Source organism: Ornithorhynchus anatinus, chromosome 1, assembly GCF_004115215.2.
Source record: "Ornithorhynchus anatinus isolate Pmale09 chromosome 1, mOrnAna1.pri.v4, whole genome shotgun sequence".
Taxonomy (NCBI): Eukaryota; Metazoa; Chordata; class Mammalia; order Monotremata; family Ornithorhynchidae; genus Ornithorhynchus; species Ornithorhynchus anatinus.
Window position 1 is genome coordinate 119,441,877 of NC_041728.1, and position 25,901 is coordinate 119,467,777.

The following is a 25,901-nucleotide window of genomic DNA, read 5'->3' on the forward strand; positions in this document are numbered from 1 at the left end:
GGGGTTCACAGTCTCAATCCCCTTTTAAAGATGAGGTAATCCAGGCCCAGAAAATTTAAGTGACTTACCCAAACTCACACAATAAACAACGAGTGGAGCAGGGATTAGAACCCAGGCCCATACTCTATCTATTAGGCAATGCTGCTTCTTAATACCATTAATTGACTGAGTGATTGTTGGTGTGAGGAAATGAATGCAAAGTGAAAAGACTTTCACAAGATTATAAAACCCAAGATTCTTGAGGGTAGGAATTGTCTATTAGCTCTCTTGTACTCTCCTGAGTATTTAGTAAACTGATTGATTGGTTGTGTAGGGGATCCAGAACAGAAAGAAAACCTTGTCATTTTGACCTCTCATTATACATTAGAAATCTGAAGTGCCAGCTCAGAAATGTATACATGAATCTGCAGCAAGTGACTGAGAGAACTAGAATTAAGACTTGCAATCACTAAATCCTGGGGAACTATTTAGGACACTCAAAATTGAGAAGTAGGATGGCCTAGTGAATAGAACATGGGTCTGGGAATCAGAGGACTGGGGTTCTAATCTGGATCTGCCACTAGCCTGTTAAAATAATAATAATGATGATGATGGTATTTGTTAAGCGTTTACTATGTGTCAAGCACTGTTCTAACCACTGGGGGAGATACAAAGTTATCCGGTTGTTCCATATGGGGCTCACAGTCCTAATCCCCATTCTACAGATGAGTTAACTGAGGCACAGAGAAATTAAATGACTTGACCAAAGTCACACAGTTGACAAGTGGTGGAGCCGGGATTACAACCTATGACCTCTGACTTCCAAACCCATGGTCTTTCCCCTAAGCCACAGAGATCTTGGGCAAGTCATTTAACTTATCTGTGTCTCAGTTTCCTTACCTATCAAATGGGGACTAAGGCTGTGAGCCCTTGTGGTACGTGGTTTGGAACCAATCTGATTAGCTTGTATCTACTCCAGAGCTTAGTACAGTGCCTAGCACATAGTAAGCACTTAACAGATACCATAAAAAAAAAAAGATCCTCAGTAGCGGACTAAGCATTCCCCTAGTGGCCCCAAAGAGGGTGTGCACCTTTCTAAGGGCCTAACCTACTACCAATTAATCAATTAATGGTATTTATTGAGCACCTACTGTGTGCAGAGCACTGTACTAACTGCTTGGAAAGTTACAATATAACAGAGTTAGGAAACACATTCCCTACCCACCAGATAGTGTTGTAGAGATTAAGCCCTAGGACTCGAGTCTATGCTCTGGGTCCAACTTTGAGGGATTCTGCTAGTAACTGGAAAGTTCCAATGAGCCTTTGAATATTTGTTAGCTTTGTCAGACAAAGTCACTGGAGAGAGAAAAAGGGAAGAACCATCATTACTGAATTTTCAAAATATGAGGCTCTTAACTCCCATATTAATGAAGCAACTCAATAACTCCCAGCCAATTATTTCCATAAACAGACAATTGGGATTCATCGAAATGAAAATGCACCAGGAATGGAAGCTCCCATATCTCAAAAATGTGAATGTGGACTATATTAAATAATATTTAGCCTTATGTCCAATTGGGGTGCTAATTAATTAATTGGAAAGTTAATTGATTTGATCATTGTAACTATGGTGAGAATGATTCAGAGATACAATCATCTCTCAGTTTGTCATTGTGGGTGGAATGTCAGAACCCTGAGAGGAGGATTTAATATTTTTCATACTAAATGCTTAGGGGACTCCATGGTTGGAGTGAGGGAATTGAATTTTTGCATTGAGATTGCTCTTTCAAGTGGGAGGAACTGAAGGCTCCCTATACAAAGAAAGTGAGTCACATCTGGGAAATGTGGGCGTGAAGATCATTTGAACCCTTCAGAGTTAGGAATTTGCTATTAACTAGCTAATTTCTGATTTGATCTGGAAAATACACCTACAGGAAATTGTGTGCGATACAACTCCATAGTGTTTGTACTCCTTATTTGGAATTTGAAAGCAGGTGTACACTTTTGAATTTATAATTTCAATTTTTTTTAAAAAATGGTCAATTTTCAAAATTACTTAAGGGTGCAGAGAATTAACACAATGACTACAAAGGATATGGGTGGAGATATGTATGCATCTGTGTTTATGTAGCTGAGTATATGTGTAATAAGAAAATTTAGAGAAGCAGTTGAGAGATATCTGGAGCTTGTAGATTTAACATCATGCAAATTCCCAGATTTCACAGTTCTGTTCTTGGAGCCAGAGTTAATTTATTGAATAACTATGTGCAAGGCAGTAGGTTCTCTTTGTATCTCCTGTAACTGGAAATGGTAGCATGATTGTTTCTGCTTCCTTATCATCATACTTGTCTGAATCATTTACTGAGTTACACGTCTACACTGTAAGCTCCTTGTGGGAAGGAAATACATCTTATAACTCTGTTATACTGCATCCTCCCAAGCACTTAGTACAGTGCTCTGCTCCCAGTAAATGCTCAATAAATACATTTGATTGACATTAATTGATGGATTGACTGATTGATTGATTGACTTGGTGTGCAGTGCACTGAACTAGACACCAAATTTGATGCCTCCCTTTGAAAAGTTTACACTGGATCATAGAGACACAAATTTCCAACTCAAACAATTAAATAAACATACATACGTGTCTGTGATACTTTTATATTGTACTCGCCCATGTGTTTAGTACCGTGCTCTGCACAAAGTAAGCACTCAATAACTATGATTGATTGATTGATAAGGTGGAGGACAAGATGGCAAAAGGAAAGAGGGCAAGGAAGTGTTTTAAGAACATCAATCAGTGGTATTTGTTGAGTGCTTACTTTATGCAGAGCACTGAACTAAGGATATGATTAAGTAAAGCCTCAGATAATGACACAGGCCAGCTGAAAACTGGGAGTCAACTGCTGAGGATAGAAATGTGTGATGCACTGCCACGCAGAAGAAAGTAGTTTTCTTTGAGCAAAGGTTTCACATGGGAAAAATAAATAAAACAAAAAGGCAAAAGAGAAAATAGCATCAGGAACTGCAAACATTAAGTACAACAACACAACAAGAGACAACTCTGGTCAGGATTGTGGATTCTGCATTGGCTTTTTCAGTCACACACACACACAGACATGCACAGTCTCACTCTCTCTCTCTCTCTCTTTCTCTCTCTCATAGGTGAACTTCACCCTTAGGGGCATTTCCTCATTTAGACTCATCTCTCTCGTTCTTCAAATCAATTCTCTCATCTAATCCACATATTGAATCTGTCACCAAATCCTATTCTACTTTCACAACATTAAAATCTGCTCTTTCCACTCCATCCAAATTGCAACAACTTTGGTCCAGGCACTTATCCTATCTCTCCTTGACCTTCCTCATAAGAAGGAGCATAAGCAGCACCCTCCTCGCTTACCTCCTTGCCTTCTGTCTCCTCCTTTTCCAGTCCATACATCATTCTACCGCCTAGGTCATAGTCTAAAAAAAACAACATTCAGGCTATGTTTTGTCACTCCTCAAGAACCTCCAGTGATTGCCCATCCATAGTCATATCAATCAGAAACTCCTTATCACTGGCTTTAAAGCACTTAATCAGCTCTCCTCATCCTATCTTACCTCGCTGAATTCTTACTACCATAACCCAGCATGTTCATTTCGCTCCCCTAATGCCAACCTGTTCCCTGTACCCTGTACTGGTCTATCTCACCCCTCTCCCCTTGTATGGGTCCTCTCTCTCACCTGGAATTCCCTCACACTTTCATATCTGTCAGAGGATCACTCTCCCCACTTGCAAAGTCTTATTAAAATCTCACCTGTTCCAAGAGACCTTACCTGACTTATCCCTCACTTCCCCTACTCTCTGTCCCTTCTGGGTCACCTCTGCATTTGGATTTGGACTCTTTATTTACCCCATCTTCAGTTCTACACTGTTCATGTACATATTCATAAAATACATTATAATGAGAGAATTGTAATGTAAAATACATCATGTATTTTAATATCTAGGCTCGAGGAAAAAAGACATTAAAATAAATTATGGTTACGAATGTAAGCACTGAGGGCAGGGAAGCTCCTTTGGGCAGGGTATATGTCTACCATCTCTATTATACTCTCCCAAGTGCTTAGTACAGTGTTTGGCCCTCAGTAAGTACAATTGATTGATTGATTCTTCAATATGAAGAATTTTAATATGAAGGACAACTGTACTGTACTCTAACAAATGTGCTCTGCATAAAATAAGCCCTCAATAAATACCATTGATGGTTTAGTGTATTTATTATGCACTCACACACTTAGACTTAGGCAGTGATCCCCATTTGGGTAAGGGACTGTGTCAACCTCAGAACTTGTATGTACTACGGTGCTTAGAACACTGCTTAACACATGGTAAGTGCTTAAGAAATACCATAATGCCAACACACACATAAACACACACACATATTATGTATTTGTGTATACACACACACACACACACACATATTTCACAAATCCTCTCCTCCCTTACTATCAATCTCTTGGTTCAAGCTCTTATTATCTTCTCACTTCCTCCAATTATGTGTGTGTAGGTATGCATGGATGTATATATCTATCCATCCATTTGTATGTATACATGTGTACATACATATATACAAAAACATGTACTTAGAAGAAGTGAGAAGGTAATGAGATTTTGAACCAAGGGTTGATAGTATTTATTTATTTATCTTAATGTCTGTCTCCCTTCTAGACTGTGAGCTCGCTGTGAGAAGGGAATGTGTCTGTTGTTATACTGTACTCTCCCAAGCCTTAGTACAGCGCTTTGTACTCAGTAAGCACTCAATAACTACAATTGAATAAATGAGTGATAGTAAGGGAAAAGAAGATTTGTGAAATATTAGTGTTAAAATCACTCAGTGGAATTTATTGAATGAGAAATAGCAAGAGTTAGGGATAGGCTGAAGGAAGAAGGTAAATGATAGAGAAGAGGTAAAGAGGAGACAAGGTTATGAATTGTTGTGCATTTAAAAGTGACAGGAAACTTTGGAAGTGATGACATAGAGTAAGTAGGGCATCAGTCTCCTGCCAATCAATAGACAACACCACCATCTTTCCCACCTCAGCAGCCCACAGCCCTGGAATCATTCTTGAGTCTTCACTATCATTCAACTGTCATATTGAGTCTACTGCTAAATGCAGCCATTTATTCTGTACCAGATCTGCCCTTCCTTTCTACCACCCTGGTATTATCTCTGGTTTCCCCTCCCCCGGACTATTTCATTAGCCTTTTCACTGTCCAATCTCTAATCTAAACTACACACTGATACCTGCCTACTTTGTTTCATTGTCTGTCTCCCCCTTCTAGACTGTGAAGACTGTGTTGGGTAGGGATTGTCTCCATCTGTTGCCAAATTGTACCTTCCAAGGGCTTAGTATAGTGCTTTGCACACAGTAAGTGCCCGGTAAATACAATTAAATGAATGAATGAATGGGAAACTGATTTTACAAATATATACATATATATGTATAATAGTATTTCATTAAGTGCTTACTATGTGCCAAGCACTGTTCTAAGTCCTGGGGTAGATACAAGGTAATCAGGTTGTCCTACGTGGGGCTCACAGTTTAAATCCCCATTTTCCAGATGAGGTAACTGAGGCACAGAGAAGTTAAGTGACTTGCCTAAAGTCACACAGCTGACAGGTGGTAGAGCAGGATTAGAATCCATGACCTCTGAGTTCCAAGCCTATGCTCTTGCCACTAAGTCATGCTGCTTTGGGTTAACTATTTCTGGTAGAATCCTCATTTTCTCCCCTAATAATAATAATAATAACTGTGGCATTTTTTAAGTGCTCAGCGTGTGCCATGCACTCTACTGTGCTGGAGTGGATACAAGCAAATATGTTTGGAAACAGTCCCAGTCCCATGTAGGGCTCACAGACTCAATCCCCACTTTACAAATGAGGTAACTGAGGTACAGAGAAGTGAAGTGACTTGCCCAAGGTCACACAGCAGACAAAATATAAGAAGGAAAACTTCTTCAATGCCTCAGCTGAAAGCTCTCTCTCTCTCTTATTTGAATTTAGGTCAGCCCCAATCGCCACTCCAGGTGCTGCAGGGACTCAAGGCGGGACTGTCAATCCCCCGACTAATGTGACTAGCAACCGGAGGCTGCAGCAGACACAGGCCCAGGTCGATGAGGTAAGTCTCACGCAAGCTGCCTAGGATGAAGTTTTCCTTTTAAAATATATATATATTTCCCTCATCAGCCATGAATGGCACAGCTGGCAAATGGCTTTGTGATTCACACCTGGAGTCCCTGTCTATTTAATCCTCTTCCTCTAGGTACACTGACACACTCAATAAGAGGGCAAAACCGTATTTGTCTGGGTGTTCTCTGTGTGTGGGCAGAAAATAGGGAAAGAGAATTTTCCTACTGTGTAAGAGACCTTCTTGTAAGACTCAGAGACCCTCTTTTCCGGGAAGGATACCCTGCTGGCCTTCCTATTGTTGGGATGATTTCTCCCCCTCTCCTGACACACTTTACCTGGGTCACTCTGAGAAGTAGTATGGTCTAGTGGAAAGAGCTCGGGCCTGGGAGCCAGAGGCCTTGGATTATAATCCCAGCTCTGCCACTTACCTGTTGTGTGAATTTGGTCAAGTCACTTACCTTCTCTGAGACTCAGTTTCCTAGTTGGTTAAATTTCCTAATTGATTAAGACCTCCTCCAAGAGGCCTTCCCAGACTGAACCCCCCTTTCCCTCTGCTCCCCTTTCCCTTCCCTTTTCCCCCTACCCTCTGCTCCTCCCCCTTCCCCTCCCCTCAGCACTATGCTCATTTGTATATATTATTCATTACCTTATTTGTTTTGTTAATGAGATGTTAATGAGGTTAATGAGGCTTTGCTGTCTGTCTCCCCAGTTTGCTGTCTCCCTCCCCATTGGGCAGGGATTGTCTTTACCTGTTGCCGAATTGTACATTTCAAGTGCTTAGTACAGTGCTCTGCACATAGTAAGTGCTCAATAAACAGCTGACAAGTGCCAGAGTTAGAATTCAAACCCATGACCTCTGACTCCCAAGCCCGGGCTCTTTCCACTGAGCCATGCTGCTTCTCACTGAGCCGTGCTTTTTATTGACAGAGGTCTGTTACTCAGAAATTGAAGGGATCTTTGCAGGTATTAATTCATTCCACTTACAATTTCTCTCACAAGGAAGAGAGTTTGCCCATACAATTTAGTACGGCTCAACACACAGCTCCAAGTGAATGTTCAGAAAAATCTCATGACCAGAAGTAATCTAACCCTTAAATCAGAAGACAGTGTCTTTGGCTTCAGGATAAAAACCTTGACACACAAGTTCAGAACCTCATGATATAGTCAAAACCTTGCTCAGGAGTTAAAGAGCCTTACTTTGAGCCCAAGATGGTCATAGCAGACAGCTAGACTGGCCATCTCTCTGAGACACAGCTAATCTCAATCGCCCTTTTGGTTATATCCGACAACTGCCTGTTCAGTTATCCTAGTGGAAAGAGCACAGCCTTGGGAGTCAGAGGTCGTGGGTTCTAATCTCAGCTCTGCCGTTTGTCTGCTGTGTGACCTTGGGCAAGTCACTTAACTTCCATTTGCCTCAGTTACCTCATCTGGAAAATGGGGATTGAGACCATGAGCCTCATGTGGGACAGCGATTGTGTCCAACCTGATTACCTTGTATCTACTCCAGTGCTTAGAACAGTGTTTGGTGCACACAAAGTTTTAAACAAATATCATTATTATTATTATAACATGTATTTTTATTGTACAGAGGATATAATCCAGGTGAAGAATTAGGGAACATTATTTGCACAAGATGAGTCTAGCCTGATATAACACAACCCACAAGTGGCACAGGCCAATTCAATTTAGGAAGAAAAGTTTGTGTGCATGTATTTGATACTGCTCCCATTCCCGGCCTCTGATTACCATATTGTACTGTATATTACTTTGTATTTTCTTCTGGTTTTGCAACTTTGCAGTATTTAAGCCAGTAAAATTACAATGATTGGCAAAACTGAAAGCAGTTTGACAGTGGTGAACGTAACAATAATACAGGAGTTTCTACCAAAAAATGTCAGTCACGTTTATATCTCTCCTAACTCATTAATTACAGATGAACTGATAGCTACTATAACACAGTTTTCTCTTAACATGAGGTTCTTCTAGAGCAGATTCCTTAATGTTATAGGAGATAAGAGTATATCTTGGATTGAAGTCTTGGACCCTCATATTCAAGAACCTAAACAGGCTAGGAGTCAAAGATTTTAAAAACAAGAACTACTATATTGTCCAGTACTAATCAATGTGCTCTTTCCATCATTCACCTTATAAAGGCCCTGACCAGAACATCCAACTATTAAATCAATCAATCAATGATAGCATTTCATTCATTCATTCAGTTGTATCTATTGAGTTCCAAGCACTGTACTAAATGCTTGGGAATGTACAATGTTGTTATCTAATGCTGTCGAGTCATGTCCAACCCATAGTGACCCCATAGACACATCTCTCCCAGAACGTCCCATTTCCATCTACAATCATTCTGGTAGTGTAACCATAGAGTCTTCTTGGTAAAAATATGGAATAGAGAAGCAGCATGGCTCAATGGAAAGATCCCGGGCTTGGGAGTCAGAAGTCATGGGTTCGAATCCCAGCTCTGCCACTTGTCAGCTGTGCGACTTTGGACAAGTCACTTAACTTCTCTGTGGCTCAGTTCCCTCATCTGTAAAATGGGGATGAAGACTGTGAGTCCCATGTGGGACAACCTGATCACCTTGTATCCCCCAGTGCTTAGAACAGTGCTTTGCATATAATAAGCGCTTAACAAATACCAGCATTATTATTATTATTATTATTATGTTTACAATTGCCACCTTCCACGCAGTAAACAAATCTCCGTCCTCAACTCTCTCCTGTGCCGCTGCTGCCCGGCACGGGTGAGTTTTGACTTGTAGCAGATTGCCTTCCACTCGCTAACCACTGCCCAAGCTAGGAATGGAATGGACAGGCCTCTGCTTGACTCTCCCTCCTATAGCCGTAATTGGTAGAGTACTGGAAACTCTCCAGGTACAACCCTGAGAGAGGAGAGTACAATGCAATCACATTGTGTTCCCTGCCCACAGTGAGCTTAAGTCTAGAGGTTTATTGAGAACTCACTGTGAGGAGAGCACAGTACTAAGCGCTTGGGAGAGTGATACAGAACACTGTATCAGACACATTCCCTGCCACAATGAGCTGACAATCTGGAGGAACAAGCTTAAGTCCCAACAGTGATGAAAGAGAATGAGCAGACCAGTTTCAGCTAAGTTTCTCACACTAAAGAATTTTCAGCATCTAGAATCACCACTATTCACCCTCACCATTTCCCTCAACACTGTCCTAAGTATGAGTATATATCATCACCAGTTTTTAATTAGGGGACATAATTTAATTCATGACACTACCTGACATTACGTTCCAGAGAAAAGGGTTGGTTACAAAATAGTCACACACTTGTCCACTTTCTGTTGATGTTGAATGAAGATAGCCTATTCAGATAGATAACCAAAGAAATTATCTCTAGTTATGCACAACCTATATTAATCAATCAATCAATCGTATTGAGTTCATTCATTCATTCAACCGTATTTATTGAGCGCTTACTGTGTGCAGAGCACTGTACTAAGAACTTGGGAAGTTACAATTCAGCAACAAATAGAGAGAATCCCTGCCCACAACAGGCTCACAGTCTAGAAAGGGGGAGACAGACATCAAAATGTGCAAACAGGCATCAGTACCATCATTGTAAATAAATAGAATTATAGATATATGCACATCATTCATAAAAATAAATATAATTATAAATATGTACATATATATAAGTGCTGCTTACTGTGTGCAGGGCACTGTATTACATGCTTGAGCAAGTGCTTTAGTACTGTGTTCTGCACATAGTAAGCACTCAATAAATACCATTGATTGATTGAGAAACTACAATGTAAGAGTGTTGGCAGACATAATTCATTCATTCAATAGTATTTATTGAGTACTTACTATGTGCAGAGCACTGTACTAAGCGCTTGGAATGAACAAGTTGGCAACAGATAGAGACAGTCCCTGCCGTTTGACGGGCTTACAGCCTAATCGGGGGAGACAGACAGACAGACAAGAACAATGGCAATAAATAGAGTCAAAGGGAAGAACATCTCGAAAGACAATGGCAACTAAATAGAATCAAGGCGATGTACATTTCATTAACAAAATAAATAGGGTAATGAAAATATATACAGTTGAGCAGACGAGTACAGTGCTGAGGGGATGGGAAGGGAGAGGGGAGGAGCAGAGGGAAATGGGGGGAAAAGAGGGTTAAGCTGCGGAGAGGTGAAGGGGGGATGGCAGAGGGAGTAGAGGGGGAAGAGGAGCTCAGTCTGGGAAGGCCTCTTGGAGGAGGTGAGTTTTAAGTAGGGTTTTGAAGAGGGGAAGAGAATTAGTTTGGTGGAGGTGAGGAGGGAGGGCATTCCAGGACCGCGGGAGGACGTGGCCCGGGGGTCGACGGCGGGATAGGCGAGACCGAGGGACGGTGAGGAGGTGGGCGGTGGAGGAGCCGAGCGTGCAGGGTGGGCGGTAGAAAGAGAGAAGGGAGGAGAGGTAGGAAGGGGCAAGGTGACGTAGAGCCTTGAAGCCTAGAGTGAGGAGTTTTTGTTTGGAGCAGAGGTTGATAGGCAACCACTGGAGGTGTTTAAGAAGGGGAGTGACATGCCCAGATCGTTTCTGCAGGAAGATGAGCCGGGCAGCTGAGTGAAGAATATACTGGAGCAGGGCAAGAGAGGAGGAAGGGAGATCAGAGAGAAGGCTGAGTCAGTAGTCTAGCCGTGATATAACAAGAGCCCGTAGCAGTAAGGTAGCTGTTTGGGTGGAGAGGAAAGGGTGGATCTTGGTGATATTGTAAAGGTGAAACCGGCAGGTCTTGGTAACGGATAGGATGTGTGGGGTAAACAAGAGAGACGAGTCAAGGATGATACCGAGATTGCGGGCCTGAGAGACGGGAAGGACGGTCGTGCCATCCACGGTGATAGGGAAGTCTGGGAGAGGACCGGGCTTGGGAGGGAAGATGAGGAGCTCAGTCTTGCTCATGTTGAGTTTTAGGTGGCGGGCCAACATCCAGGTGGAGACATCCTGGAGGCAGGAGGAGATGCGAGCCTGAAGGGAGGGGGAGAGGACAGGGGTAGAGATGTAGATCTGTGTGTCATCTGTGTAGAGATGGTAGTCAAAGCCGTGAGAGCGAATGAGTTCACCAAGGGAGTGAGTGTAAATGGAGAACAGAAGAGGGCCAAGAATTGACCCTTGAGGAACTCCAACAGTTAAAGGATGGGAGGGGGAGGAGGCGCCTGCGACACAATTCCTTGCCCACAGTTAGTTTACAATCTAGAAGGGGGATACCAATATTGATATGTTAATAAATTATTGATATGCACATATATTTAACCAGTTCCAAGATGATTCTGTTATTAATAATGAAAGCACTTATGAACATATCTGTAATTTTATTTACTTGTATTGCTGTCTGTCTCCCCCACTCTAAACTGTGAGCTCGTTGTCCATCAGGGAATGTCACTGTTTATTGTTGTATTGTACTTTCCCAAGGTCTTAGTACAGTGCTCTGCACACAGCACTCAATAAATACAATGGAATGAATGAATGAATGAATGAATATATATATATATATATATATATATTTGTATATATATTATGTGTGAGTGTGCATATGTGTACTTGTATACACATTTCAATTTAGCTTAGTTAGAACATGGGCCTAGGAGTCAGAAGGACCTGGGTTCATTCACTCACTCATTCAATTGAATGAATGAATTATTGAGCACTTACTGTGTACAGAGTGCTGTACTAAGCACTTGGGAGAGTACAATATAACAACAAACAGACATATTTCCTGACTACAACAAGCTTACAGTCTGGGGGGAAGACAGACATTAATATAAATTAATCAATTAATCCTAGCTCTACCACATGTCTGCTGTGTGACCTTGGGCAAGTCACTTAACTTCTCTGGGCCTCAGTTACCTCATCTGTAAAATGGGGCTAAGACTGTGAGCCCCATGTGGGACAGGGACAGTGTTCAACCTGATTAACTTGTATCTACCTCAGTGCTTAGAACAGTGCTTAGCACATAGTACAATAATTATTATTTCTTGTTGGAAAAGATACACTTGTAGAGTCCAAGCTAATACACAAGATTCCCTTTGTTCTACTCAACACCCATACTTAACCAGGTGGCTTTCAGTGACACTCTTTAGGAAGACATCGCCAACTTATTATCAAGACCCGAGGGAGAAACACATGTTTTCCCACTGAAGTTGGAAATGAAAATAAGCTCCTTTTAGCAGGCTATGTATATATTACTGAATTTAGAATGTGATTGGAAGACATTTATCATGGTAAAATACTGTGGTATTTTAAACTATTAGTAATAAAGTATTCCTCTGGAAGGAAAGTTTTGATCCTGGCTTTGATAACCCTTTTTTCCCCTGAAGTTAATGATTCCACCATAACAGTGATTGGAGAAACCAGAGAATGAATTTGACGACTTGAAGCTTGGTAAGACCAGACCCTAGGTGAGGTGACAAACCGTTGACCTCCATGAGAGCTTTATCTGGAACAAGCAACTTGATGACTCAGAGAGGCAATATCATTCACATAGAGAAAATCATTTCCTCCCTGATAGTGCCCCAGTTAGATCCAAAGTTGCAAAGTTGCAGAAGAGTGAAACATTTTTTACAAGGTAAATATTATAGACTCTGAGAGGCCTCTTCTATCAAGCATGCACACCTTATTAACTGTGTTCTCTCTGCAATCAGTCAGCATGGTGCAAATGTCCAAAATCAATCCTCAGAGACAAAAGGAAGTGAGCAAAAGAGAGGAAAAAGAGCTATCCAGACATGGCTTTATTCCTCCACTCAGCTACAGCAATTCATTTGCAGTAGCTCATTTCACTTTTGGAATCTGATACTCTAGGCAAGGTCTCATTCAAGAGGAATTGACTCCTTTCAAGAGGAATTTACCTTAATCACAATGGAGATCAAAACTGCTTGAAGATGGAGTCTCAGATTCTGTCTTTTTCTCCATCTTTGAGTTTCTAAGGACTTGAGAAAGATTGTCAAACTGTTCTTGCCCCTCTAGAAAAAAAAAAAGAAATATGTGCAGTTTTCACTTTTGTTTCAATTCATAGCCTGGTGGAGAGAACCTGGTTCTGGGACTCTGAGGACCTAGATTCTAATCTTGCTATGTGACCTTGGAAAAGTCACTTAATTTCTCTGTGTTTCAATGTCCTCATCTGTAAAATGGTAATTCAAAATCTATACTCCCTCCTACCTAAACTTGTGGGACTGTGTCTGACCTTATACTGTCTAAACTCCAGTTCTTAGAACAGTGCTTGTCATATAGTAAGTGCTTAGAAAATACCACCATTAAAATTACTGATAAATTACTCTTGGGGTAGGCTTGCAGTATTGTTGGAAAATGCTTAAGGCAAAAACAGCAAGAAAATATGTATTTTTGAATTTATAGGCAACTCAATTCAGTCTGCTTCTGGATCTGTTGCTGTTTTTGAAATAGGACAGAACTCCAAGAATCTTGATTAATACTCTCCCAAAGTGTTTAGTACAGTGCTCTACACTTAGTAAGCACTCAATAAATATTACTGATTAACATATGGAAAACTCTGAAATGTGACCAGCATTCAAAATGATCAAAGTAAATATAGCCACTGCATACCAAGAAGATATTAATTGCCAATATCGGATTGTAAAAGTAGGAAATCGTCCCCAAGAGCTCCCTTAATTAATATCATCATCCACATGTTTGATAGCATCTACTAAGCGCCTCGCCTGCTGAGTGAGAAGCACTACTCAGTGATTAGGAGAGTTCAAAAGAGAAGACAGGGATCCTTGCCTTCAGGGGGCTTACAGTCTAGAATTTAGAAGTTCAGTTGAGCCAGTGTTGTTTCAACATTTCTAAAGATGTCACGGACAAGGGAAACATGAATGCTGGTCTTGGTTTCCTTGGGACTATCACAAAGCCCTTATTTTACTTACCTGCTTTCCCTTCTGCACTGATGAATTATGCACTTGACTGTGTATCCCTTCAGCACTTGAATACCTCAGCCCCACAGTACTAATATAAATATTCTTATACTCTATTATTTCCCCTAACAGTGTTTTTTTTTTAAAAAAAAACAAAACTCTGTCTCCCCCTGTAGATTGTAAGAGCCTTTGTTTAATGAGATTTATTAAATGCTTTCTATGTGTCAGGCACTTTACTAAGTTTCGGGGAAGGTACAAGATAATCAGGTTGAACTCAGTCCCTGTCCCTGTCCCACAGTCTTAATCCCCATTTTACAGATGAGGTAACTGGGGCATAGAGAAGGTAAATGACCTGTCCAAGGTCACACAGCAGACACATGGCAAATTCAGAATTAAAACCCAGGTCCTATGAATCCCAGACCCATTCTTTTTCCACGAGGCTGTGCTGCTTCTCATCCTTTGTAGCAGGGATCCCGTCTATCTATTGTATTGTATTGTACTTTCCCAAGTGCTTATTACAGTGCTCTGCACACAGCAAAACTAAATAAATTCCATGGATTGATCGACTGATCATCATTAAATGATATTTCAGTCAATCATAATTAGTGAGTGCTTACTGTGTGCAGAAAACAGCATGGCATGAGAAGCAGCATGGTATAGTGGACAGAGCTTAGGCCTGGAAGTCAGAAGGTCATTGGTTCTAATCCCATTTCTGCCACTCGTCTGTTGTGTGATCCTGGGCATGTCACTTCAATTCTCTGTGCCTTAGTTTCCTCATCTATAAAATGGATATTGAGACTGGGAGCCCCATGTGGGGCAGGGACTGTGTCCAACTTGATTTGCTTGTATCCACTCCAGGATTTAGTACACTGCCTGGCACATAAGTGCTTAACAAATACCATCATCATCATCACTGTACTAAGTGCTTGGGAGAGTTCAATACAACTATAAACATACACAATCCCTAAACATAATGAGTTTATAGTCCAGAGGAGACTGACAGTCTAGGGGTGCTTACTTACTAAGCACCTTCATCTACGTGATTGTGGAGCAAGTAACTCAGATACCGTGGCAATCTGGTACATTGTCTGGGAGCGGGTCCTTCAGTTCCTCCTCCAGTCATCCTGTTTATAAGTTCAGATAACAACTATGGTATATCAACTATCAGATAACAGATATTAACTCCTCATTATTGGCTTCAAAGCTCTCCATCACCTTGCCCCTCCTACCTTACCTCCCTTCTCTCCTTCTACAGTCCAGCCCGCATACTGTGCTCCTCTGCTGCTAACCTTCTCACTGTGCGTCATTCTCTCCTGGCCAGCCATCAACCTCTGGCCCACATCCTACCCCCGGCCTGGATCGCCCTCCCTCCTCAAATCCGCCAAACTAGCACACTTCCCCCATCAAAGACCTACTGAAAACTCACCTCCACCAGGAGGCCTTCCCAGACTAAGCCGCACTTTTCCTCTGCTCCTCCTCTCCATCTCCCTTACTCGCTCCCTCAGCTCTACCCCCCTTCCCGCCCCACAGTACTTCTGTATATATGTACGTATTTATTATTCTATGTATTTTATTAATGAGGGCTATATAGCTATAATTATATTTATTCATACTGATGCTACTGATGCCTGTTCACTTGTTTTGATGTCTGTCTCCCCCCTTCTAGACTGCGAGCCCGGTGCTGGGCAGGGATTGTCTCTGTTGTTGAACTCTACTTTCCAAGCGCTCAGTATAGTGCTCTGCACCCAGTAAGCACTCAATAAATACGACTGAATGAATGAATGAACTACAGACTATTGCCAGGTTAGGCCCGAGCCTTCAGTTCATCTCCCCTCACTCACTTGCCCTCCATGGGAGGTGACGAAAGGGATTTGTAGCATCTTTCAAAGGGTTGTGTACTCCGATGTGGTGCGCCACCGTGCCCTGTAGGTGGCACCACACACCAATTCTACAAGAGGCAACACGACTAACCCATTCCATAGCAATCGCACCATGCGATTTTGTTTTGCAAGGCACCTTCACAAACACAGAAGTGATATTTCCATGGGAAACCTAACAATTTGTCCTTTGATCTCTCCTTCCCAGGTGATGTCTGGGAACGTGTCTTCCAATTCTGTGCTATTGTACTCTCCCAAGCACTTAGTACAGTGCTCTGCACCTCGTAATCGCTCAGCCAATACCATTTGGTTGATTGGTTGATGTCCAGGTCGGTTTCATTCATTCAGCAGCATTTATTGAGCGCTTACTATGTGCAGAGCACTGTACTAAGCGCTTGGAATGTACAATTCGGTAACAGATAGAGACAATCCCAGCCCAATAACGGGCTCGCAGTCTAAATGGGGGAGACAGACAGCAAAGCAAAACAGAACAAAACAGGACATCATCATCAAGATAAATAGAATCATGGAGATACACACCTCATTAGCAAAATAAATAGGGTAATAAATAATATATACAAATAAGCACAGTGCTGAGGGGAGGGGAAGGGGGAAGAGCAGAGGGCGGAAGGGGGCGAAGGAGAGGGGAGAAGGAGCGGTGGGGGGGGGCTCAGTCTGGGAATCCACATGATAGTTGAAGACATGGGAGGGAATACATTCTCCAAGGGAGCGGGTGGAGATGGAGATTAGAAGGGGACCCAGAACTGAGCCTTGAGGAACTACACAGTTATGGGTGCCTGTAGTAGGAGACCAGCAAGGTACATTTAGGAAGGAAAAAGGTGACTGAATGCCTTAAAGCCAATAGTGAAGTTTCTGTTTGGTGTGCACATGAATGGGCAACAATTGGAGGTTTTTTAGGAGCAGGGAGATGTGGACTGTACTTCATATTTTAGAAAAATGATCACGGCAGGTTTTATGTCTCATTCATTCATTCCATTTATTGAGCGCTTACTTTGTGCAGAGCACTGTACTGAGAGTTTGGAAAGTATAATTCAGCAACAATTAGAGACAATCCCTGCCTACATGGGACTCACAGTCTAGAAGGGGGTGACAGACATCAAAACAAGTAAACAGGCATCAATAGAATCAATATATTTAAATAAAATTAGAGATATATATATATACACATCAGAACAAGTAAAACAGGAATTAACATAAATAAATAGAATTTTAGATATGCACATATATACACAAGTGCTGTGGGGCAGGGAGGGGGTTAAAGCAAAAGGAGAGAGTTGGGGCAAGGTTGGGGGGAAGGGAGAGCTGAGGAAAAGCAGGGCTTACTCTGTTTGTCTTGCCTCCCAGGAAGGCAGAATGCTTTCTGAGAACAGGTCTTGGTGTTCTATCTACTTGTTGTTTGTTTGGCACCTACGTCATTAGTGAGCCTCCAGAAATGCTGTGAATTATTATTAGTACTTACAATAAGTGCTAAATTATTGCATAATCTCAAATGTCCTATAGACTAGCTTTTATTATTAGTTCACTGAACAAATTAAGTTAATTTAATAATCCCAACAATACACCATAAAATAATTATGGTATTTATTAAGCATTTACTATGTGCCAAGCACTGTTCTAAGAGCTGGGTGCACCTTATAGGCATGTATCCAGGTATCCATAAGACATCTCCCCCACCTTCTCTTCTGGTTCTGTCCCAGCTGCTTACAAGGCATTAATTTAGGGTTCCTAACCAACCTTCCCATCCCTAATACACAAATCCACACCATCATTTCTTCCCCCTTTGCCAAAATTGCCTCCTTTAACCAACCCCTCCTCCAGCCCATCTCTATGTCAATCTCAAAACCACTAGCCAACAGCTATGGGTCACCACCTCTGTATGCTTCTTCTCCTCCTGTACCTCACGCCAAAGAAAGTTGGTGGGAAAACTTCAAAATCATGCCTGCTTTCATCATCTCTGCCCTCTCTTCTGCTCAATCCTCATATTCAAGCCATCACTAAATCCTATCAGTTCTACCTTCACAACATGGCTAAAATCCACCCCTTCTTCTTCTTCCAAACTGCTACTACCTTAATGCAAGCACTTATTCTATTCCACCTTGATTATTGTATCACTCTCTTTGCTGACCTCCCTGCCTCCTGTCTCTGCCCACTCTAGTCCATACTGCACTCTGCTGCCCAGATCATTTTCCTTCAAAAACGTTCAGACCATATATCTCCATTCCTCAGGAAACTCAAGTAGTTGCCCATCTACCTCCACATCAAATAAAAATGCCTCGCCATTGGCTTTAAAGCACTCAATCACCTTTTCCCCTCCTACCTCATCTTGTCACTCTCCTACTACAACCCAGCGTGCATATTTCATTCCTCTAACGTTAACATTCTCACTGTACCTTGTTCTTGTCTATCTCACCGTCGACCTCTTGCCCATACCCTACCTCTGGCCTGGAATGCCCTGTCTCCTCATATAATGATAATAATAATGGTATTTAAGTGCTTACTATGTGCCAAGCACTGTTCTAAGCACTGAGGGGGGGGAGGAATACAGGGTAATCAGGTTGTCCCACATGGGGCTCACATTTTTTAATCCCCATTTTATAGATGAGGTAACTGAGGCACAGAGAAGTTAAGTGACTTGCCCAAGGTCACACAACAGACAACTGGCAGAGGCAGGATTGGAACCCCCGTCCTCTGACTCCCAAGTCCGTGCTCTTTCCACTAAGCCATGCTGCTTCTCTATCAGATAGATACTTGCTCTCCCCCACTTCAAAACCTTACTGAAGTCACATCACCTCCAAGAGGCCTTCCCAGACTAAGCCCTCACTTCCTTTTCTCTCACTCCCTTCTGTATCACCCTGACTTGTTCTCTCCATTCATCCTCCCTCTTAGCCCCACAACACATATGTATATACTGTAATTTATTTAACTATTTATATTAATGTCTGTCTCCCCTTCTAGACTGTGAGCTTATTGTGGGCAGGTAATGTGTCTGTTGTTGTACTGTATTCTCCCAAGAGCTTAGTACAGTGCTTTGAGTACAGTAAGTGCTCAATAAATATTAATTAATTAATTAATTGATTAATTAGTGCTTAGCTCCACTACTTCTCCTCCCTCATCAACCTCCATACCATTGCCCCCACCAACAATTCCAGACCTTCAACTCTTCAAAGACACTTCCAAAGATCCCCTCCACCCCACTGTCTGGACCCAGTGATTTTACCAACTACTTTGTTGACAGAAATGAAGCCATCAAACCTCTTTGCCACCCTATCTCCTTCCTGTCCACATAGCCAGTCTTTCATCCTTTTTTAATGTTATTTGTTAAGAGCTTACTACATGTCAAACACTGTTCTACATGCTGGGGTAGGTGCAAGTTAATTATGAGGAAACAAGGAAAGGGAAGAAGAGATGAAGGGAAACAAGCATTTAATCCCTATTTTACAGTTGAGGAAATGGAGGCACAGAGAAGTCAAGTCACATAGCAAAAAATTGGCAGAGCTGGGATTAGAACCCAGGTCCTCTGACTCCTAGGCCCAGATTCTTTGCATTAGGCCAAGGGCTTCCCCTTCTTGACATCTTTCAAGCGAAACTCTCCTATTTGTTTTCAAAATCTACTCTTTTCATCTGTACCTCTAATCCCATCCTTTTTCACCTTTTTAAAGCATTTGTGCCCACTCTTCTTCTCTCCTTAACTGTCACCTCCAACCACCCATTCTCTGATGGTTCTATCCCTTCTGCCTTCAAATATGCCCATCTCTATCCTAGCCTTCTTTGTGTCCCATTGAAACATCGAACTGTTGCTTCATAATAAAAGTAATAGTGGTATTTGATAAGTGCTTACGATGTGCCAGTTTTAATTCCAAATGATGTAACTGAGGCACAGAGAAGTGAAGTGTCTTGACCAAGGTTACCCAGCAGACAAGTGGAGGAGACGAGAGTAGGACTAGGTCCTTCTGATTCCCAGCCCCATGCTCTATCCATTAGGCCATGCTCCTTCCAAAGTGCTTCATCTCCCTCCCCCCATTCCTTTCCAGACACCTTAAATGAATCGTATGCCTACACTACTGCCTCCACTTCCTCTCCTCCAATTCCCTGCTTGACCCCATAAAATCTGGCTTCCACTACCTTCTTTCAGTTGAGACAGTACACTCCTGGTCACCAATGGCTTCCTACTCACTTCTCCAGGAAATACTACCTAACCTTCTATTTACTTGACACTGTTTTCTCCTCTCACTTTTCTGTATACTCTTTTCAGTCTCTCTTTCATCACTTCTTCCTCTGCCTTCCACCCACCTCCCCATAACTGTGGGAGGCTCTATTCAAGGTCCTCTTCTTTTTTCAATTTACATTTACTCCTTTGGGGTAATGATCACAATTCCCCTACTTCCAACTAGCATTTCTGTGTGAATGACTCCTAAATCTACATCTGGAGTATATCCCCTCCACTCCATGGAAACTGCCCTCTCTAAAGTCACCAATGACCTCCTTCTGGACATATACAATGGCCTCTACTCCATCCGAATCCTCCTTGAACTTAGAACTTGGAATTTTCTGGAAACATTAATCAACCTTGGCTTCAATGTCAGTGTCCTCTCCTGCTTCTCATCCTCCCTCTCTGGCCATGATCACCTTTTCCAACTCTAAAGCTAATAACTTTGGCATTATCTGTTATTCCTCTTTTCCTTTCTTTCAAACCCCATATTCAGTCTGTTTTCATATCCCGTCAGTTCTTTCTCCTTCAATGATCAATCAATCGTATTTATTGAGCACTTGCTATTTGTACTAAGCACTTGGGAGAGCACAATACAACAGAATCAGCAGACTCATTCCTACCCACAAGGAGATTTCATTCTAAAGGAGGAGAAATCCTTGGAAATTCCTTTTAACAAGAAGGCAGGAAATTCCACAGTGGATTGAACTAAGGGCCCATCCCATCCAACATTGTTTCTCCAGAATTGGCAACTTTTGGACTTGTTTTGAGAGTTTCAGGGGCCCTTTCTTCAAGGGAGACTATATTTTCAGTCTCTATTTCTCCTGCTACCCTGAAGGACAAAGGGTATTTCTTTCAACCTCACTTGTCTATCGGCAGCACCTATTCTGCCACTGTTCTGTACCAAGCACTTAGGAGAGTTCAGTAAGTTTAGTAAACATGATCCCTGCCCGCCAGGAGTTTACAATCTAGTGAAAGAGAGCAATTATTCATTCATTTATTCATTCATTCATTCAATCGTATTTATTGAATGGTTACTGTATGCAAAGAACTCTACTAAGTGCTTGGAAAGTACAATTCAGCAAAAGAGACAATCCCTGCCCACAATGGGCTAACACTCTAGAAGGGGGAGAAGGGGGAGACAGATATCAGAACAAGCAGACAGACATCAATGGCATCAGTATAAATAAATAGAATTGTAGATATATAAATAAATAGAATTACAGGTAAGGAGGAAGAAATAGAGTATAAAGATATGGATCTGGTCATGAGTTTTGACTTGGCATGGCGAACAGATGCACCTCTTCCTCTCCATCCAAATATGAACCAATGTTGATCCAGGCACTTGTCATATCTCACCTTGATCAGCTTCCTTGATGATCTCCCTGTTTCCAATCTCTCCTCTCTCCATTATACATTTCACTCGGCTTCCCAGATCATTTTCCTAAAACAATGTTCTGAAGACACCACTGTTCTTCACAAATCTCTCTTAGGTATGTATTTCTCTCCACATCAAGAAGAAACTTCTGAAAATTGGTTTTAAGGAACTTAATCTCCTCGCTTCCTCTGTTTATCCACTTTATTCTCTTGCCTCACTCCAGCTTCCTCTCAGGATAACCTACTCACTCTATCTTGTTTTCTTGTTATAGTCTGACCTCTTTCTCATACCCTTGCACACACCTGGAATTCCCTCCCTCTTCATGTATGACAGACCCCAGCTTTCCCCATGTTCAAACTCCTTCTGCAATCACAACTCCTCCAGGAGATCTTCCCCAAATAATTCAGAATCCTCTCAGTGCTACTTCCATGGCAGCACTATAATGCTACCTAAACACTAAAGTAATAATAATAATAATGTTGGTATTTGTTAAGCGCTTTCTATGTGCCAAGCACTGTTCTAAGCATTGGGGTAGATATAGGGTGATCAGGTTGTCCCACGTGAGGCTCACAGTCTTAATCCCCATTTTATAGATGAGGTAACTGAGGCACCAAAAAGTTAAGTGACTTACCCAAAGTCACAGAGCTGACAGGTGGTGGAGCCAGGATTAGAACCCATGACCTCTGTCTCCTAAGCCTGTGCTCTTTCCAATGAGCCACACTGCTTCAGCGTGGCTTAATGGAAAGAGCCTGGGCTTTGGAATCAGAGGTCATGGGTTCGACTCCCGGCTATGTCACTTGTCAGCTGTGTGACTGTGGGCAAGTCACTTAACTTCTCTGTGCCTCAGTTACCTCATCTGTAAAATGGGGATTAACTGTGAGCCTCTCGTGGGACAACCTGATTACCCTGTATCTACCCCAGCGCTTAGAACAGTTCTTGGCACATAGTAAGCGCTTAACAAATACCAACATTATTATTCTCTTGTAACTGTGATATTTGCTGGGGTGAATACAAATAAATCAGCTCAGACACAGTCCCTGTCCCTTGTGGGGCTCACAGTCTTAATTCCCATTTGACAGATGAGGTAACTGAGGCACAGAGAAGTACAGTGATTTGCCAAGGGTCACACAGAAGACATGTGGCAGATCCAGGATTAGAACCCACAACCTGCTGACTCCCAGGCCTGTCCTCTCTCCACTATGCCATGAGAGCCCCTGCAGCACTTATTTCTTTATTTTATTTTTTCTACTATTTCCTGCTATCTGTAATGTTCTAGTCCATCTCCTCACTACATTATAAATTCCTTGAGAGCAGTGAGCTACTAATTCAATCAAGCAATGGCATTTGAGTACTTACTGTGTGTAGAGCACTGTACTAAGCACTTGAGAGAGTACAACACAACAGAGTTGCCAGACATGTTCCCTGCCCACAAGAAGCTTAGCATCTACATGGGGAGACAGGAATTAAAGTAAATTATAGATATGAACAAAAGTGCAGCTGTGAGACTGAGCATGGGGTGCATATCAAGAGCTTAAAAGGTACAGGTCCAAGTGCATAATGGATGCTCAATAAATAACTTTAAGACAATTACTACTACTATTACTAAATACAAATGATCCCTGCCCTCAAAAAGTTTAATCTTTTGTGAATTATTTTAAGATTAATATAACCTAAAGGATACACTCAACAGATTTTATAAATTGCTTATTTGTTAAAATTAATATCTGTCTTTCAGTCTAGACTACAAGCTCCATTTGAGAAGGGAACTCTTCCACCATTCTTCTGTTGTAGTGTGCTCTCTCAAGCACTTAATAAATATGAATGATTGATTGATTGATTGCTATCCTACTGGTATAATTAAAGCAGAGGCCTTGAACACAAGTGAAAACCACTGTCACTCCAACTTCCCTCTAGACTGTAAGCTCATTGTGGGCGGGTAACATGTCTGTCAACTCTGTTACATTGTGCTCTTCCAAACGCTTAGTACAGTGCTCTGCACACAGTATGTGCTCAATAAATATCATTGATTGGCCGATTGATTAATTACAACGTAAACAATGTCATTTCAGGTGGTGGACATTATGCGTGTGAACGTGGACAAGGTTCTGGAAAGAGACCAGAAGCTATCGGAACTAGACAATCGGGCAGATGCATTACAAGCCGGGGCTTCGCAGTTTGAAACTAGTGCGGCCAAACTGAAGAGAAAATACTGGTGGAAAAATTGCAAGGTAAATGCTATAAATTACCTGGTGTCCCAAGTGCTGCGGCTAAGTCTTCCATTACTCTAGGTTTGATCTTCAAAACTTATCTAGCTTTTAAACGATGCCATTCCATTAACATCAAAGAATATGACACTTTATTTTTAAACCACTGGATGTATATTAGTGAAATTTAGTGAACCGTGTACATTTCCACTTCTGTAGAGAACTTCTAAGTTTTAGTTATATGGGAGGTCAGACTTTAAGAAATGTATATAAATCTAAAATAACCCTTCAGTTCTGCATATACTTAGTTTTGATCATTTTTTATGGTTGCATCCGGTTTTGCAAATGATTTAAAAATAAAGTGTTCATTTCAACGCCAGATGTTGTCTTTTGACTAGCATGCATCAGATACTACAACAACTGCTTGCTCTCTTCAGGTCCCCTAGCTCGTGAAAAACCTGTTTGACCTTTTATTCACCTTCTTGGAAGCTTTCGACCACAGGCTAAAGTAGCTTGTCTGGGAATATGAACACTTGCCCACTCAGAAAGAACTGAGCCTTCCTATTTTGGGGCTACTGACCACTGGAGTGAAGAGTCAACACTAGCAGACCTTGATGGTTCAGACCCCATCTCTATGTCATTCCGGATCAGAGGATCAGAGGCCTTTTAAGATGGGAGGGTTCCCACATAGTGACCGGTCCCCTCAGATTTTTTTTCCACACTCCTTTCTGATATTCTGAATTATGACGACACTGCCAGTACTTCAAAAAGATCCATGCCTCAAATAACTCTCATATCCCTGATTTTCAATTGCTCTACTTAAAAAAATCTAATGAATGGACCAACCGGAATTCAACTAACCAGCTAAGCACGTGCGCTTTTCCGGTTCTACCACAACACAATTCACCGGAAGAAACGGCTTTCCAGAAATGATTTTCTATTGTGAATTTTCAACTGAAAATTAAAAAGAGAGATAAATAAGCGATTGAGGCAGGATTTGCTGGCAATTATATGATTTTTATTGTTGATTCATTAAGAGTTGGGAAACATGATAAACACGTGTTTTTGCCTAATGCCAAGGCTATTTTTCATATGTTTAATGGTTAGATATTATTGTACACAAATTGCTTCATGATTCAGGATTATTTTGGTCATTCCTTAATCATGGTTTATACACAAGAATAAGGCAGTGAGCTAAGCACTAGGGATATATGAGTCAGTCTGAAGCTGTGGGAAGCATTTTCACCAGCTTGTTCTTTAGCCAAAAGGGAAGGAGAACTGTACTTTCTTCCTTTATAAAATGTAACCTCCCTGAATAACAAATCAATCCCACAAATTGAGGTGGTGGACAAGAAAAATAATGACAAAACAAACCAGCTAAGCTACAAAACCAGAATTTAAAACTAAATGCTTTTTCATTCTAGTCATAGGTAGAGTAAGGCATACCAAAGCAGATAGATTCCTTTCTGCCTTTCCAATTCTGCCAAAAGAACATTAGGACATTAATAAGAACATTATAAACTGCATAAGAATTCCAGACTGACCTATGTATCATATTATTCCATTGCAATTAATTTCCTGCCTGATGTTCTTACCTCTCTCTTCCACAGATGATGATCATCCTGGGTATAATATGTGCAATCGTTCTTATCATAATTATAAGTAAGTATGTTTTCTTTTAATTGATTAGTTTATTGACTTATTTAGAGTCTTTTTCTCTCCAGGGCTCGAAGTTATTTAGCTATTGGGTTCTGGTGAGGTCAGCACTATCAGCAGGAAGGAAAGGAGGAAAAAAAAATGAGAATTTCATTCGATTTCTTTCGACCTTCCTCCATTTCAAACAGAGCAACCAGTTGATTGTGTAAAGAAATCTCCAATATATGCACACTTTTTTATTTGTAATGCAAGTCTCACTATGCTTATTTTCTGGTTTATTTTCTTCTGAAGAAAATATCAACAAACATTGGACTGTTCAAACAAGAAGTACATTATTTTTGGCCAACAGTTTGAACAAATTTGCCAGAATGAGTTACATCCATCCCTTGTTCCTCACTACAGGATTCACGCCCAAAGGAATCCACTGAAGACAGAGTCATATCTTTTCTGAAAAATCTGTTTTCCTCAAACCCAACTTTTAGGCATTTTTTTATGGCTCCATTATGCT

General features: G+C 41.4%; 1 protein-coding gene and 1 non-coding gene across 2 annotated transcripts in view; one reads left to right on the forward strand and one right to left on the reverse strand.

Moving 5' to 3' along the window:
- The window catches only part of LOC100074858 (vesicle-associated membrane protein 2), a 222,066-nt gene that overhangs the window by 183,807 nt on the left and 12,358 nt on the right, over nt 1–25,901 (forward strand). The window contains exons 2-4 of the mRNA XM_029052046.2: nt 6,030–6,144; nt 23,603–23,761; nt 25,348–25,399. Of these exons, the coding sequence (XP_028907879.1) occupies nt 6,030–6,144; nt 23,603–23,761; nt 25,348–25,399 (326 nt within the window). The remainder of the gene's footprint in view (nt 1–6,029; nt 6,145–23,602; nt 23,762–25,347; nt 25,400–25,901) is intronic.
- On the reverse strand, nt 8,922–9,059 carry LOC114817500. Its single transcript, XR_003765364.1, has one exon. It is a non-coding gene; the product is annotated as a small nucleolar RNA SNORA7 (small nucleolar RNA).